This window comes from Chiroxiphia lanceolata, chromosome 28, assembly GCF_009829145.1.
Source record: "Chiroxiphia lanceolata isolate bChiLan1 chromosome 28, bChiLan1.pri, whole genome shotgun sequence".
Classification (NCBI taxonomy): Eukaryota; Metazoa; Chordata; class Aves; order Passeriformes; family Pipridae; genus Chiroxiphia; species Chiroxiphia lanceolata.
Window position 1 is genome coordinate 292,325 of NC_045664.1, and position 17,521 is coordinate 309,845.

The window sequence follows — 17,521 nt, forward strand, 5'->3', positions numbered from 1 at the left end:
AGGCTCCAGGGAGACCTGAGAGCCCCTTCCAGGGCCTAAAGGGGCTCCAAGAGCTGGAGAGGGACTTGGGACAAGGGATGGAGGGACAGGACACAGGGAATGGCTTCCCAGTGCCAGAGGGCAGGGTTAGGTGGGATACTGGGAGGAAATTTTTCCCCCTGAGGGTGGGGAGGCCCTGGCACAGGTTGTCCAGAGAAGCTGTGGCTGCCCCTGGATCCCTGGAAGTGTCCAAGGTGAGGCTGGACGGGGCTTGGAGCAACCTGGGATAGTGGAAGGTGTCCTTGCCTATGGCAAGGGATGGAACTAGGTTGTCTGTAAGGTCTCTCCAGCTGGTGGAGATGATGCTCTCAAAGGCCTTGCCATGCTCACAGCAGAGCCCTGCAACGACAGGGCCACCTCAGGGTGTCACGGAGGGTGGGGGACCAGGAGGTGGGAGATGGGGACGGTTGGGCTTTGGGAAATCATGGAATTGTTTGGGTTGGAAAAACCCTCTAAGATCATTGAGTCCAACTGTGTGGCCAAAGCCCAGCTTGGCCTCATGTCCTCACTGGGACATACTGGGGTGTCCCTTCAGATGGGGAGGTGGGCTCCAAACTCCCATGGGCCCCAGGCTGAGCCCCAGGTGCTCCTTTGGGAAGCCTGGGAGCAGATCCTGCTCAGCTGAGTGACGTAGCTCTGGTGTCCTCTCTGTCACCTGGGAGTGGGATGGCACCTGTGAGGCACAGGGTGGGAGAGGGGCACAGCACCCCAGGCTCAGGCAGGAGAGAAAAAAAAGAGGATTTTTATCCTCCAAGGGGATGGTGGAGATGAGAGGGATGGGAGATGGAAACACCAGGAGCACCCCGGTGATCCTACACTGCCTTCCTTACCCTCTCCAAGTCTTTTTCCCCCCACTTCCAGGGAATTCTTCTTCCCATGGCTGAGAATGGGGAAAACAGCCTCATTCAGCTTCCCCAGCCTTATTGCCCATCCCTGCCCACTCTAAGGATGTGACAGGGAGGTAAATCCACATGGGCCACTGGTTTTCCTCGGGTTCCCCATTTACAGCCTCTCTGTCATTATTCCTCCCTAAAATTGAGCAGTATAAGCCCCCAGCAATACGCTCACAGGATGGGGCTCTCCTTTCATCCTTCCCGTTCCCTTCCTCCTCATGTCACCCAGCCCTGCTGACCCCATCACGAGGCACAAATCCCAGGATCATTATCACTATTTATTTATTTCCAGCCTCTTGTGCTTCCCTTCCCAACCAGACAGGATTCTGACAACTGTTCCCAAGCGTTTCCCAGGAGACAGAAGGACTTTGTACTGCTCAAGGAGCAGCTGCTTGTGCCTTCGGTGCCTTGGAGCGACGGGGGAAGAGCAGCCCCCAAACACCGGGAATGTCGGGGTCCTGCTGCCCCCAGGAATGATTTTGGAAGCACTGGACAGCCCACAAGTACCATTGCTCTCAAACAGCTCTGGGGGCTGCAGGTGAAGGTGGGTGTTTGCTGGGGGATGCAGGTGGAGGTTGATGCTCTTCTGATGCTCCACTGGTGGGATCCAGCAGCTCTGGGTGCTCGATGCTGTTACCTGCTGGTGCTGCCTGTTTTGGGGTTACCATGACTTCCCTCCTGGCCATGGCTCTGTGGGGCAGCTCCTGGGGACCCTCTTCATGGCCAGAGACAAGCACTGGATGTGGTGGTGGAAGGGGATGCATTTCAGGTGGGTGAGGTGCCAGACAATCTGGCTGGGAATGGGAATAGCATCTTCCTGGATTGAAATCCTTGGCTTTGCACAGAGATGGATCTGCTACGGGTGTGTGACAGCGGAGAATGCGGAGGTGGAGGTGATGTGGTGGGCAGTGGGGGGTCCCTGATGGTGGGACAGCAGGTGTTAGTCTCCCTTCTTGGCATTGGTGGCCTCCAAGCTTTTCTTCAGCCTCACCAAGTCAATGTAGAGGTTGCGCTTGAGGATGCTGCTGGCGCAGATGACGGCTCCTTGCAGGGCTCCCATGAAGCCACCCAGGCACAAATCCTGCCCTGGAAGGAGGGAGTAGTGGCCACAGTCCCCCTGTGAGCAGCCCTCGCTCCCCATTCTATCCCAGCTGACCACAAATGCTGGTTTGGGCATCACCTTCCCCACCTTCCAGCTGCCCCCACACCATCCCTGGGGTCTGAACCCACAACCCCCTCCCTGTTTGACCACTTCCTTCTCCCCAGCAGGAAAAGGGCCTCATCCTGCCCCATTCTGCACTGGGCAAGGAGACAACCCCACAGAGCTGGAGGAGCACAGCCCTTTCCTCCTCCCCTTGGGACTGTGGAACTCCACTTTTCCAGCAGCCCTTCCACTGCTCCACAGCACTGCAGTGGCTCTTCCCTTTATTCCATCTCAGGATTGCAGGTTTTCTGCCCCCCACACCCCGCTCCCCCAGAGCTGTCCTCGTCTGAGGACGCTGCTGGCCCTGTCACCTGTCAGGTAGAGGTTGGGGACAGCTGTCTGTGCCCGCACAGCAGCCACGACCTCGGCCTGCAGGCGGGGGATGCCCTGGTCGACGCCGTACAACTCCCCGCGGGGGCTGCCGATGTAGTGCTGGTTGGTGAGGGGTGTCCCGCCTGAGAGGTACTCAACCTGCAGGGGTGGGGGAACAGGATGGTCTGCAGGGTACCAGGACAGTGGGGGGGAAGCCCTGTGCTCCAGAAAGCTCTTTTTGGGGGGTATGGGCTGAGATGAGTTCCCTCGCAGATCCTTAGGTGGTGGTTCTGCCCAGGTTTGGTTCTGAAGGACCATCCTGGGACAGTTGTCCAGGTCTGCCCAGGTTGGACAGGGCTTGGAGCAACCTCATCTAGTGGAAGGTGTGTCTGTCCATGGCAGGGGGTCGAATGGGATGAGCTTTAAAGTCCCTTCCCACCCAAAGCACTCCATGGTTCCACGATCACTCACCCTCGCACTGATCACTCACCCCCACACCGTGAGGAGGTAGCAGTGATGGGTTAGTGAGATGCTGGAGCTCACATCCAGCAGGTTCAGCCTCAGCTCCAGTGTTGGGTGTGTAGAGGGGACCCAGAGAGGAGCTGGAGGACCCCTGACACCCAAGTTTAGGACCTCCAAACCCCGAGTTTCCTCACCCTGCCCTCAATGTGGGGGTAGAGCTTGTAGACAGTCTGCATGACAGCGTCCACAAAGGTCTTCTTCAAGTCCTCGTAGTCATCACCCCTCTTGTGGACCTGCTTGTCCTTCCACTCCTCAAACCACTCATACCTGGCAAAGGTGACGATGGCCAGCGTGGATTTACCTGCGGGAGGACAAGGATGGGGCACTTATCCCTCTGCCCACACTCACCCCACCCTGCTGCCCCAAACCCTCCCCACCCAAACCCAGGGGATGTCCCCAGGTCTTTGGGGTTCCGTCTCCTTTATCCAGGTATCTCAAAGGCTGCACTCCATGAGCCACCTGCTCAGCAGCTTTGACCATAGATAGCTGAGCAGAAACTCCTTGCTGTATGTCACCAAACCCCAACAAGAGTTTTGGAGCCCCTCACAAGCATTTGTGGTTGAGCTTCAGCCTCACCTGGGTGTCTCATTTCCCAGGTGGGGTCCTTGGACGAGGGGCAGGTGACAAAGAGGAAAGGCATGTTCTTGGCAGCTTCTTCTCTGGATGAATCCAGGTAGCGCTTCATGCTGCAGGGGGATGCAAGGGTCGAGGTGGGGTTTGGTGCATACCTTTGCCTGAATCCTCATTACACCTGAATCCCTGTTTTCCGAGTCACTGCCCAGGAATTCATCTCCTTATGCTCAGTGAAGCAGGTCCAAGGTGAAGCCAAACCTACATTCCATCCAGGTCACTCCCTGGGTACATGAAGTAGTTGGTGGGCTCCAGCCCCAGCTCTTCCCTTGAGCCGTTGAGGCCAACGAAGACGGTGAAACAGCCCTCGCCGTGGGCCACCAAGTGCAGCTGGGACTGGATCTCTGTCATAGGGAGAGAAAAAGGGCAATCAGTCTTTTCTGGGGAAAATCAGGCTTTTCTAGGATCCTCTGCTATGAAGTGGTTTCTCCAATCCTGACCCCCTCCCACCAAACCCTGCCCTTCCCACCCACCCACCAGTCCCCATTCCCACCCAAGTGTGCCCCTTCCACCCAGTTGTGCCTCTTCCACCCATCCACCCCCTCTTCCTACCCACCTGTTCCCCCTTCCCACACACCCACCCAACCATCTCCATTCCTGCTGGTGCCCCTTCCATCCAGTTGTGCCCCTTCCCATCCACCCCGTTCTCTTCCACCCCACCATCCCACTTTGCCCCCATCCATGCCCCTTCCACCCACCCTTGCCCCTTCCAGCAGATTTTTTGGCAGCTCTAAACCCAACTTCAGGTGGACATTCCACCAGCTTCCACAAATTTCAAGGCCCTACACTGTGCTTTTTAGGGAATCCTCGCACCCAACCAGGACTTTGCTAACTACAGCCAATTCTGGCTGATTAATTTAGGCCTAATTAAAACCCCTGTGAAGAAATGAGTGGCCAGGGCCGTGTTTTTAGGGCTGTGGCACAGGAGCAATTTAACATTAAATCAAATGTTAATTGATAAATCCGCTTTGGGATGAAGCTTAGGACAGGATTAACGCTGTAACCCTACCAGGGCCCAGTACCTGGCAGGGCCCGCGCCTCCGGTGGCAGCAGCTTCTCGTAGGTGTTGAATATCCCGGCGTCCGAAATGACTATGGGAGCATAGATGTTCACCAGATCTTGGCCTTTTTTGACACTCACACCTGGGAGGGAAAATCCGGAGCGGGAGGAGCGGTGCTGGTGAAGGGACCCCCGCACTGGGGAGCGACCCCGCGCCCTGTCCCGCGCCGGCACTCACCACAGGCTCTGCCCTGGGAGTCCAGCAGGATCCTCTCCACTGGTGCCTTCCCAAACACGTTGCCTCCGGCTTTCCGGATCACAGAAATGGTGTGGAAGGCAATTTCCCCAGAGCCGCCTTTGGGGTACCACGCACCCCGGAGGAAGTGGTTCACCAGGATGCTGTGCATGGAGAAGCTGACCTTGGAGGGGATCACACCTGGAAAAAGGGGCAGCCAAGGTGGGTTTGGGCCAAATCACGGGTTTGGGGCTTATCCTAAAGGGTTTAGCATGAGGAACACAGTAGACACGACACTGGGAAGAAGGAGGGATGCAGGTGAGGAACTTGGAGGAGCGGGGAGGACCTTGAGCACGGGCGTCCCCGTGGCAAAGCCTGCATTCACAAACCCAACCAAGTCATGGCGGACCATGAGCAAAGCCCTGGGCGATGGGATGGAGACAAGGAGGAGGTTCGGGGGTTCCAGGTGGGGACATTCCCTTGTACAGGACCGATGCTGCCCTACTGGGAAGATGAAGGACGTGGAGGGAATGAGATGGAGACGAGCAACAGGGACACGTGGATAACCCATCGGTGACCTGGGGACAAGGATGCTGGTGGAGCACCCACCACGCAGCAGCCCTCCCCCACACACCTTCCGAGGGCATGGGAAAAAAGGGGTTTCTTGCCTTTTTTTTTTGTTTCTAAAGGGTTTGACGCCACCTTGGAGCCTCCTGGTCACCTACCATAGGTGGGGAAGAGGTAGCTGAGGACAGCCTGGAGCTCGGGGTTGGGGGTCAGACTCTCCACCACCTCCTTGAGGCTGCGCGAGGCCATGCGGGAGAAGGAGCAGAAGTGCGGGAGGAGCCCGGACCAGCACAGGAGCCTTGCCAGGAACTGCGGGAGCATCTTCAGGACGCCTATCAGCACGACCCCACGGCTGGTGCTCTGCGGGGGGAGCGCGGGGTCAGCGGGGCCATGCTTGGGACACGCCCCAAAGCACCTTTTTCCCCTTAAATTCACTGCTGGGCATCCTGGGGAGCTGTGGACAAGGGGAGCACTGGCTCCCCTAAGAAGCTTCCCCCCCCCAAAATCTCCCTTCAAAAAAGCTCGCCCTAAAAAAGCTCCCTATAAAAACTCTCCCAAAAAGCTCCATAAAAAAAGGTCCCTCAAAAAATCTCCCCCCAGAAAATCTCCCCAAAAAGATCTGTGACGCTGGAGTTTTGAGGCAGGAAAGGGCGACTTTGGATGTGTTTCCCAACACTTTTGGGACAAGGCCATTATTCCCTGGGGGTGCCCAACATCTGGGTGCCAGGGGGTTTCCCCTCTTTGTGTGATCCTCCAGATCCAAACCCCCTTGTTTTATCCCACCTGGATACTCCTCTACCTTCACCAGCTGCTGGAACTCATTGATGGCCGCAGCTTCCCCAGGAAACTGCTCCTTCAGCTTCTGGAAATATTCCCGCTCCCCAGAATGGATGTGGTAGGTCCTGCCATCGCCCTGGGGGTCCCCCAAAACCACGGCATCGTAGACAGTTGGGAGCCGGGCCCACTCCAGCTGCCCATCTGTCAGCTGGTCCACCAGGAACCGCATCAGGGAGCTCTCCTGCATCTCCCCCACATAGTGGATCCCTAAAAGAGACATTTTACTGGTTTTGTCCTCTTTTTTCTTTATTTTTCCTTTTTCTTCCTTTATTTTCCCACTCCAGGATGCACCGAACGCACCTCTTGTTTATCCAGCCCCTCCCCATCAGCTCCACGTGGAAGGGAAAAGTAAAATCTGGGATACCCACGCCTCCCACTTGAGGTGAACAGTGCTCGCCATCACATTTTTATTTGGGAATCTGGGGAATTTCATTACATTTTGGTATTTTTCCTGGTTTTTTCCACCCTGGGATGCACAGGACCCTTCTCTTGTTTTTCCATCCCCACCTCTGCAGCTCCCTATGGAAGGGAAAGGGAAAATCGGGGATACACCTGCCTCCCACTTGGGGTGGATGCTGCTTGCCGTGGTGTTTTTAATTGGGAATTTTGTTACACATCGTGATTTTTCATCTCTGCTGGAAATAATTAATCCTGGAGCTCTGGGAATACATAGAGCTGGACTTTGCCTCACTGTGAGGAGTTTTCCAGGGAGGTGCCAAGTTTGTCCTAAGGTGATATTCCTGGTGCTGAGAGTTCCATAGGGGCTGGATATGGGGAATTCAGGGGGGTTTGGTGTCCCTCAGCCAGAGAATTTTGGGGTGAAGAGCAGGCTGGTCTCACACAGGGTGGGTGCTGGGGCCCCCTTATCTGACCCCCAGTGGGTATGATTCCCACCCCGAGTGTGTCCCAGCCCCCTCCTTTGGATCCGGGGGGGAATTTTGGGGCCCCAAATCGTACCGGTGTCGAACTCGAAGCCCTTCTCGGTGAAGGTGTGGCAGCAGCCCCCCAGCTTCCCGTGCTGCTCCAGCACCAGCACCCGCTGGCCGGCCTTGGCCAGGAGTGCGGCTGCCGCCAGCCCCCCCACGCCGCTGCCCACCACGATGGCATTGAGCTGTGGGGGCACCTTCTCTGCCGAGAACACTGCGGGGACAGCGGGGTGTCAGCGAGGGGGGCACCCCTGGGGCACGGGGCACCCCCAAAACCACGGTGAGGGGGTGGCACCCAGGGGGTGATGCCAGGCTGGGGGGTGTCACCCTCGGGGGGTCACACTGACACGGGGGCGACTCTGGTGTTGGGGGGACAATGCCATGTTGGGGGGCTTCAGACTGACCCCACCCGGGGGGAGCAGTGCCACCCCGGGGGGGTCATACTGACACGGGGGGGGGACTCCAACGGTGGGGCGATGACAATGCCACACTGAGGGGTGTCAAACTGACATAGGGGGTGACATCACCCGGGGGGACAATGCTACCCTAGGGGGTTTCAGAGTGACAGAGGGAGTGACCCCACCCGGGGGAGGACAATGCCATCACCCTGTGGGGAGGGTCATACTGACAGAGGGGGGGGACTCCACATGGGGGAGGGACAATGCCACCCTGGGTGGCATTTTCAGACTGACACGGGGGGCTGACGCCACGCGGGGGGGGGGGGAACAATGCCGCCCTGGGGCGTTGATGCTGCCCCAGGTGGAGATGCTGCCCCGGGGGGCCACAACAGCCCAGGGGATGATTCCGCTCCAGGGGCAATGCCGGGGCGATTAATGCTACCCCGGCGGGTGACACCGCCCTGAGGGGCCAAGGCTGTCCCCGGAGTCGATGCCCACCGGGGGTCCCGTACCTGTCTTGACGACGCTCCTCCGCACAGCCTTGTCGGTGACGAGCGGCCCGGGTGGGCGGCGGCTGTCGGCGGCGAAGGGATTGCGGCCGCCCGAGACTTGCGGGAACAGGAGGAAGAGGACCGGGATGAGGAAGAGGAGGAGGAGGACGAGGAGAAGGAGGGGGACGAGATAGAGCAGCACCTGCAGCCACATGTTGCTGCGCCGTCCGGCGGAGCCGGAGCCGGGAACAGCGGGAATACGAATAACAGGGGCGAAGGTCGATAAGAACTGTGGAAAAGGGGCACGGCACCGGCGCTGGGCGGGAGGGCCGCGGGAGGGGCGGGCCTTGGCACTGGGAACTGGGAGCTGGAGCCGAGTCACGGAACTGGGTACTGGGGGCGGGCACTGGGATTCCTGGAGCTGGAACCATGAAGCAGGCAGTGGCTGCTGGGAGCTGTCACTGGAAGCTGTCACAGGGCACTTGGAGCTGCAAGCAGGACGGAGGCACTAGGCACTGGGCACTGGGAGCTGGGAGCCAGCACTGGGATATGGAGTCACAGAGTCACTTGGAGTTGTCACAGGGCACTAGGAGCTGGGTCTGGGAACTGGCACTGGGCACTAGGAGATGGGAAGGGGGCACTGGGAGCTGACACCGGGAGCTGGTAGTGGGATAATGGGAGTTGGGAGTGGCACTGGGAGCTGAGACTGGGTACTGGTCCCGCGGACTGGCCACCCCCGCCCCAGCGCCTGTAGCCCCGCCCCACTGTCCCCAGTCCCCGCCCCTCGATCAGAGTCCCGCCCCCTGTGCATAGCCCCGCCCCGTCATAGCCCCGCCCTCTGGTCCCGCCCGTCTCCGTTCCCGCGCTCTGGCCCTCGCGCGCCCCGTCACCGCCCCGCGCGGTGCACGCCGGGAGTTGTAGTCCCCGTCTATCCCAGCGAGCGGCGGCGGGGACTCCAGCTCCCGGCGTGCAGCGCGGCCGCGCCTGCGCACTGCGGCGGCGCCGGGCCGGGAGGAGTCCCGCGGGGTCAGGGCGGGAACGGGACCCCCGGGAGGGGCTTTGGGGGGGCCCTGAGGGTCCCCGAGGATCCGGGGGCTTCCTGGGGGGCTGGGAGGGGCTTTGGGGGGGCCCTGAGGGTCCCCGAGGGACCCGGGGCGGGCTCCTGAGGGACTAGGAGGGGATCTGGGGGGGCTGGGAGAGACCTGGGGGGTGCTTCTGAGGGGCTGGAGGGGGGCACTGGGAGGCCAGAGGAGGCTCCTGAGGGTGCCCGTGGGAGGCTGGGGGGTCCCGAGTGGGCTCCTGCGGGGCCGGGGTGGTCCTGGGGGGTGTCAATCTCCAGGACCCTCCTCCCCACCTCCTGATCTCCGCCCCGCTCTCCTCCCGCAGGGCATGAGCGGCGCCGGGGGCTCGGAGCGGCCGGAGCGGCGGCCGGAGCAGCGGTCGGAGCGGCGGCCGCGCGTGTTTCCCCCGGCAAGTCCCTGCCCGTGCGTGTCCGGCCGGAGCCCCCCGGCCGAGCCCCCGGGGACCTCCTCACCTCAGGGGTTCCAGCCCCCCCATTCCCCCTCACCTCTCGATTGTATCCGTGTAAAATCATCTTGGGGGCACAACCGCGCCCCGAAACCCCCTTCCGAAGGAGCCTGAGCCGCCTTCCAGTGGGGCACAGGGGCGGTTCCCGGGAGGAATCCTCGGGGTTTGGGGTCGGTCGGTGTCTGGGGTCTGTCCCGGCTGGTGATACTGGTTTCCTCCCTCCCCCCCAGATCCCAGCTCTGGGGCAGGATGGGGTCCTGCAGGCGCTGGTGCTTGGAGAGGGGCAGTGCTCGGACCCTGGTGAGCCTCTCCTGCTTCTCTTGGATCAATCCCGGTGTTTCCTGGTGGGAAGGTCACCGGGGGGGCTGGGAAGGACCCCAGGGATCCAGCGGGGAGGTCTCAATCAAATCCATCTGGTCTCGACTTGTTCCCCAAGACCAATCAAGATAAACCTTGCACTTGGGATTTTCCCTGGAAAAGGAGAAATCCAGCTCCAGGATGTGCTGGGGGGTGTTGGGGGAAGGGAGCTAATCCCCCATCCCGTGTCTCCCACCCGGATCTGACCCTTGTGCTCCTCCCCTCGGGCAGGGATCAGCGAGGAGCAGCACCGGGCCCAGGAGGAGTGGGAGGCTCTGGAAGAAATCCAGTCAGGTACTGGGAACAACGGGGGCCTGGCAGCTGGAAAGGTCTGGGGAGGAGGGAAGGACCTGGATCCCGGAGGGCGGGATGATGGGGGAGCACCTGGGGGGGTTATTTAGGGGTGGAGGGGAGGGAGGGGGTAGGAGACTCCCTGTTTTACCCCTGTTCCCTGTGGCTCCGCCCTCCTGGGGGTCACTCTGGGGGGGTCAAGAGTCACTGGGGGTTCAAGGGTCACTCAGGGGGAGCAGGGGTCATTGGGGGGGCCAGGGGTCACTGGGGGGGTCTAACCCCCTCCCTCTCTCCCTGCAGCGTTGGGGGGCATCTCACCTGTGCCTCCTCCCTCGATTTCCTTCGCGGAGGCGCTGCAGCACTTCCAGAGCTCCGGGCTCTCCCAGAGCCGGGTACGGCCTGGGGACAGGGCAGGAATTAGGGCTGGGGGGCACCCAGCCCCCCTCCCCCCGGGGGCTCAGCCCTGACGGGTCTGGGGTCTCTCCCGCAGAGGAAGGTCCGGGGGCCGGGGCGCCGGGGGGGGCCTGTCCGTGCTGCTGCGCTGCCTCGGGGGGCCCCCCCGGCTCCGGCCGCAGCTCCGGGGGGAGCGGGAGCTGGCGCTGGCCATGGCACAGTGTGAGTGCCCCCGGGTCCCCTCTGCTTCCGGCTCTGGGGAGTGCTGGATCTCATCCCCCTGCCTGCTTCCATGGACATGGCTCCGGGCAGGATCCGCACAGCCCCTCCTGCCCTTCAGCTCGTGCACGGGTGGGATGGGATGGGATGGGAATCCCCCAGTCCTTCAGCATGGGGGGGTCGTGTCTCCCCATCCCATGGGGTCCCACACAGGGAAACCCCGGGACTGTGGGTTTGGGGGCTGAGGGGCCGTTTTAGGGCACCAAGGGGGTTTTGAAGGTACCACATGGTATTTTTTAGGTGCCGGGGGGCATTTTTGAGGGGGCTGGGGTTGGGTGTTGGGCACCAAAGGGCAGTTTTTGGGCACAGTGGGATTTCTTAGGGTGTCAGGGGGTGTTTTTTGGGCACCAGGGGGTGTTTTTAGCTGCCACAGGGTGTTGTTTGGGTGCCAAGATGCATCTTTTGGGTGCCGAGGACTGGGTTTTGGGTAACCATGGGGTGTTTTTTTGGAGCCAAGGGTTGTCTCTTGAGGGGCTGTGGGGATTTTCAAGGTGCCATGGGGTGATTTTGGGCTCTGGGGTGGGTTTTTGGAGGATGTGCTGTTTGAGGTGCTGAGGGGCATTTTGGGGGCAGTGGGGGATGTTTTTGGGGTGCTGAGGGCTGGTTTTGGGTGCCAGGGGGTGTTTTTTAGATTCCAGGGGTGTTTTTAGCCATGTGGGGTGTTCCCTCCCGCCCGGGGTGTCCCTCCCTCCCCCCTGCCAGGTGCCCTGGATGACTCCGAGCGGGTGCACATGCGGATCCTCCAGACCATCTACCGGCAGCTGACGCGCTCCCACCGGGGCTGCCCCCGCTATGGGACACACTGGGAGGAGCTGGGATTCCAGGGTAGGACTGGCAACGAGCTCTGGCCATTCCCAAACTCCACCTGAACCTCCCCTGGAGCAGCTCTGTCCTATCCCAGCTCCCTCAGCCACTCACTGTGCTCCAGCCCCATCTCCATTGCCCTCCCTGGACACGCTCCAGCACCTCAGTGTCCTTCTTGGACCCCAAAATTCATCCCAGGATTTGAGGTGCAGCCTCACCCCAATCCTCACACTCCTCTCCATATGTCTACAAAATTCCCAAGGGTACCCTCAATCCCTTTATCCATAGATACTAAATCAAAGTGGCCCCAGTACAACTGGACTGCTTGGCCAGGTCATCCCAGTACTATGTGCCTAAAAAAAGCTAGTAATTCCTGGAAAAGTGTGGGAACAGGAGTGTATCAGGGGGAGCAGGGTTGGTTAATGCCCAAGTGAGTGAGGTGGTGGCCCCATTAGAGACATTCCCTGGAAGCTTTCCCTCCAGAAAGGGAATCCCCAGGATTCCTGTACCCTGGAAGTGCAGTGACAGGGAATAAACAGCCCATGGAATGGGAAGGTGACAGGGAGTGACTCCATGCTGTCCCTGCCCCCCCCAGGTGTGGATCCTGGGACCGACCTGCGTGGGACAGGAATGCTGGGGCTGATGCAGATCCTGTTCTTCGTCCTGGACTCCCGAACATTGTTGCTGGCCAGGGAGATCTTCCAGCTCTCCCAGCATGAAACCCAGGCACGGCCTTCCCCCTCCTCCCTGCAGGGGGATCTCCCTTGGAATTCCCAGTGCTCTGGGAAAGGGAAGAACAAGAACCTCTCCAGGGATTTTTTTGGGATGCTGAACCCCCTCGGGCTGGTGAGGGGAGGAAGGCGGTGGCCAAGGAGCCCAGATCCAGGCTGGAGCTGAGCTCCAGGTACTGGATTTGTACTGGGAATGGGATTTTAAAGATTTGATCCTGGCTTAGAGTGGGATAAAAGGGCTGGAGAGTTGGGCAGCAGGAAAATGGAAGTGAGTGGAGCCTGTCTCCTTAAATTCCACATTTTAGTCCAGGTTTAAGCCTGGGATACAAGCTTGGCTCACGTGTCAGCATTCATCCGAGCCTGGATCCATAGAGCTGTTATCCCAGTACACGGGTCTGTCACCCATCCTGTGGGTTTGGGGCCGCACAGATGTGGTGTCAAAGGGTTAGAGGTGCCAGAGGGGAGGAGGGTTTTCCATCTGAGCTGCAATAACACTGGAATTCTGGTTCTCTTCCAGAATTTTCCCTTCTGCATCATGTCTGTGAACATCACCCGGATCGTCATCCAGGCACTGCGGGAGGAGCGGCTCTCCCGGTGAGGGGGGGCTGCTCTGGGCTCTCAAACCGCATCCAGGGCCCTTCCCAGGGTGTGGCCAAGCCCCTCTCCCCATTTTCCAGGGAATGCAACCGCCGGCAGCAGGTCATTGGGGTGCTGAACGACCTCTACGCCGCTGCCTTCCTGCGGCTCTTCCACCTCTGGAAGCGGCAGTGCGGGACTGTCGCCGAGGCCGGGTCCTTCCTCAAGGGTTTGTCTTCTCGGCTTTTCCTTCTCCTTATTTTCCCTGGAAAACAACCTGAAGACCCCCTGCTGTGATCTCAGCGCATCCGAGCCCAGTTCCAAGGGCTGTAATGGCCAAGAAGCCCAAACACTCCCCGTTTAATCCTCACACTGAGGTTTTCCACAATATTTCCCTATCCCAGTGCTCCAAGGGGTTTTTCCTCTCCCCCGTTTTCCATTCCAGAGGGATGCTGTGCCAGAGTGGCTTGGGGTGGGTGACATGTGGGGACGTTCCCTTCTCCCCAGGCTCACACAGAGCCATAGCTTAACCCCAGTCCATGAGTTATTTATTCCAGAGGAGATTGGTGTCCACAGAGCTAATGGATCCCCCAGAAATGGGGATCCAGCTGGCACTGCTGAGTTCCGGCTTTGTCCCATCTTCCATGGATTCCAGTCCCGGGGGGGTCAGGCTGGTGCTGAGCTGGGGGTGGAGAGGAGCTTCCCATGCTCCCTCATCCAAAGGAAAACATGATTACACCCTTTCCGAGGGAAAACATTGGGATGCTGGGTCTGTTGGGCATCTGGCACCATCCAGTGTGTGTTGAGGTGTTCCCCTCAACCTTTTTCCCCTCTGACTCTTCTAGAGCTGGAATTATCCACCAAAAAGAAGCCAAGGCAGTTGCTGAGGTCCCTGGAAGCCTATGTGAGCCACAGCCTTCGGCCTTCCTCTCCTCCCTCCTCTTCCTCCCAGATCCACTTCACTGGCATCTGTGACCCTGTGGTCGAGCTGGAGGGAGATTCCCGACTCATCTGATGTGGAGCAGGATGCTGCACAGGGAATTCTGCTGGTGGATCAGCCCTTGGAGGGGGACACACCAGTGTCTCCCCTGGTTTAGGGGCTCGGGAAGGGCCAGGAGAGGTCACAGAGCCAGGATTCACCTGCTCCAGATGGAAATCTCTGGAAGTGAAGGAGGAAGAGGCAGTGGAAGGGGGGAGATTCCATGAACCCCCCAGCCTGGCACTGGGATAGTCCCTCCATCCATCCCAAGTGCAGGGTCCCCGCTGTCCTTACCCTCCCCAGGTGGAGCTGGGGATGGTGCCAGGCTCCTGGATCCCATCCCGGCTCCAGCAGCACCCGGGGAGACGGTAACCCCCCCCCCCCCCCTTTGGGCTGTGGAGGCTTCACTCGGGGCTGGGGGGGAGCAGGACCGAGGGGACGGTGTGGCCCCCCCAGCTGGGGACCCCCAGGGTCACCATGGGGTGTCAGCACCCAAAGAAGTTACTAAAGGGGGGGAAATGAGTGTTTTGGTGGAAAAGAGTTTTGGATTTGGGTTTGCTGCTGGATTCTGTGGGATCCAGAGGGGGATGGTGAAGCAGGAGTGCCCGGAGCGTGATTTGGAGTGAAATAGGGGTGAAAAAGGTGCTGTAAAGGAGAGAAATGAGGGTTGAGAGCTGCAGGGAGGAGTGTTATCTCCTCTGGGAGCAGCTCCATGCCAGTGCTTGGGAATGTCCCCAAACCCCTCAAAATGGGGAAAATTCCCCAAAGCCCAAGTCTGGAGAGAAGAGGGCTTTGGGGGAGAGAAGTCGGGGCTGGTGGGAGAATGGAGCATCACGGCCCCCAGGCCCCCCAAAGGACAACGATTCGTGGGGGCTGGGAATGCTGCTGGATGGAAAAACATCCAATAAATGGGCAAAAAGGAGCCCAGAATTAGGGATTTGCCTTCCTGATTCTGAATTATTGTGGGAATTGGGATGGAGGGGAACCCTTTAGGGGTGTTTTGGGGCAGGGGTGAGGTGAGGCTCAGACCTGGGCTCGGTGAGGCTGGGGGGGAAGGCAGCTAGTGGGGGGAGGGATGGGGGTGCCAGGAAGGGGTGTGGGGGGAAATGTAGGTGGGATGCAGGGACCAGGAAGGGATGTGAGTGCTGGGAAGGGACGTGGGTACCAGAGGGGAATGCAGGTACTGTGGAAGGGATGTGGGTGCTGGGGGAGGATGTGGGTGCCAGGGAGGGTTGCAGGTACTGGGAAGGGATGCAGGAGCAGGGGGTTGGGGGTGGGATGCAGGTACCAGGGAGGGATGTGGGTGTCGGGGGATGTAGATACCAGGAAAGGGTCCCCATTCCCCGGGAGGTTGCAGGTGCTGGGGGGCAGGAGCAGAGCCCGGAGTGGGACCTACCGGGGCTGATCCCCATCTGTCCTCTGGTGCCACCCAGTTCCGCTCCAGGGCCAGGGCTCAGCACCCCCAACCCACCCCTCACTCCTAAAACCCCGGAGACCGGAGACAACAGGACTGGCAGTGACAGGGACACTGGGACACTGACACTGGGACAGCAGTGACAGGGACACTGGAATGGGGACCAGGACCTGCACCAACAGCAACAGCAGAGTCAGGAGTGACAGTGACACCGACAACAGCACTGGCACCGACAGTGGCAGCAGCACTGGGATGGGCAGTGCCAGTGACCCCGGGATGGGCACCAGCAGCAGCAGGAACGGGCTGTGAGGTGGGGGCTGGGCAGCAGGGGTGCAGGCAGAGGTGTAGGCAGGGTACAGGCAGGGGATGGGCAGCACAAAGGAGTGCGGGCAGGAGTATGGGCTGTAGGGCAGCACCAGTAGGGCCCAGCAGGCAGGGAGCAGGGGGCTGCAGGCAGGGACCACAGGCAGGGCCATCAGGCAGCATGTCGAGGGTTCCCCTCCTCCACTGCCCCACGCCCCTGTCCCCCTGCACCTCAGGCCACCCCTTAGTGCTGCCTCCTGCCCCCAGAGCCAGCAGGTCCATGGGGGGCCCCAGGGGCAAGTACTCAGTCCAAGTCACAGCTGCCATCGGTGCCACTGTCACCATCCCCATCCTCATCACCATCCTTGTCCTTGTCACCATCCCCATGCTGGTGGTCCTGGTCATGCTGTGGGTGCCCCGAAATCACCTTGGTGGCCACTGTCATTGTCTTCTTCTCAGCCAACGTGGTTCTGGGCTGCTGGTCCTTTGGGAGGACATGGTGTGAGGGGGCCCTGGCCTTGGATGGGCTCTTCTGCACGGACCCCCTGGCCTCCAGGGACTCCCCGGCCACTGCAGACCCGAGGCGTCCATGATCAGACTGCAGACCCCCTGATCACCATGGACCCCCAGTCTGGGGGGATCTGAAGCCCCATGAGGTGATGAAGGAGTGATTTCTAGGGTATCAGCCAACCCCACATATTGCAAGTAGCTCTACAGGGGAGCAAACAAGGCCATTGTCCTCAGGAACCCTCCTGAGGTGAGCGGGGACCCCGATGTGCCGATTGGACCATCCCCCAGGGAAGTCTGTGCTTCCCTGGGGCCTGGGTAAGGAACATTCCTGGGAAACTCTCTGGTCTGGTCTGTCTGTCTGACTGTCCCCCTCCAGGAGCTGTCCAGGTTGGCAGTGATGAGACTGAAGGGAGAAGCCCAAGGACACTTAAAGGGACTTTAGGGCATGGGGGCAGTTGGCCAAAGAAGGAGGTGCCCAGCTCATGCTCTCAGCCCCCTTAGCACCAGGGCAAGTACTGAGAGGGGCAGGAAAACTGCCCTGATGGATCCATGGCAGAGGCTGCTGCCATGGGTGGCATTTGGCGGTTTGACCCTGGACCTGCCGGGAACAGGCTCCACCTGTCCCTGGGGGCAAAAGGGTTCTGGGCCATGAGCAGGTGGAGCTGATTGAAGGGGCTTTACACTGGGTTTGGAGGGGAAAGGGGATAAGCCCAGGCTGGGCAGAGATGAGCCTGGGGGCATCAGGCTGGTGTTGGGGGTGAGAGTCCAGCTCAAGAGCAGCTGCACCACGTGCAGGAGCCACAGGGCAGCAGGAGATCTCTGAGGTAGCTGCCATCACAGAAGGGTGGGGGGATGATGGGCATGACCCCAGTGCTGCTGTGGATGGCTCTGAGCTCCTCAGAAGGAGGTGCTGGGGTGGCTCGGCAGGTCAGGGGGTGCTTCTGCTGTGCTGAAAGCATGAGAGGAAGGTGACAGGGCTGTGGGCAAAGATCAGGGGAAGGGCTGCAGGGTGGGTGTCCTGGGGGAGGCTGGTGGACCCCACCCAGCTGGGACGAACAGGCAGAGGATCAGCTCTGCAGGAGCCTCAAGGTCACCAGCCCTCGTACTCCTGAGGGACTTGGACCTGCTGGAACCCCCCTGGGGGAGAGGAGACGGCCCAGGAGGTACCCCAGGGGGTATGGAAGAGAACTGACCCAGCTGGTGAGGGAACCAACCAGGGCAGTGCCTCACTTTCCTAATTAACTTTTCTAATTAATTGTTTTAATTAATCATCAGCAGTGTAATTTTCCACTTTAGCAAGGGAT

General features: G+C 60.0%; 2 protein-coding genes across 2 annotated transcripts; one reads left to right on the forward strand and one right to left on the reverse strand.

The window, feature by feature from the left end:
- Positions 1-1,189: 1,189 nt before the first annotated feature.
- On the reverse strand, positions 1,190-8,381 carry RETSAT (retinol saturase). Its single transcript, XM_032712768.1, has 11 exons — positions 8,075-8,381; positions 7,196-7,378; positions 6,201-6,445; positions 5,560-5,761; positions 4,838-5,035; positions 4,623-4,742; positions 3,806-3,944; positions 3,547-3,656; positions 3,105-3,271; positions 2,448-2,607; positions 1,190-2,018 (listed from the first exon to the last, which is right to left on the reverse strand). Exons 1-11 carry the CDS (start codon positions 8,265-8,267, stop codon positions 1,873-1,875), a joined length of 1,863 nt encoding a protein of 620 aa, XP_032568659.1. The 5' UTR covers positions 8,268-8,381; the 3' UTR covers positions 1,190-1,872.
- ELMOD3 (ELMO domain containing 3) lies at positions 8,266-14,927 on the forward strand. The gene is given in 12 exon segments (XM_032712414.1): positions 8,266-8,443; positions 8,991-9,079; positions 9,811-9,880; positions 10,169-10,231; positions 10,529-10,620; positions 10,719-10,745; positions 10,747-10,843; positions 11,603-11,725; positions 12,300-12,430; positions 12,953-13,029; positions 13,113-13,240; positions 13,857-14,927. Coding segments are annotated over 12 exon segments (1,245 nt in total). The 3' UTR covers positions 14,027-14,927.
- The last annotated feature ends 2,594 nt before the right edge of the window (positions 14,928-17,521 follow it).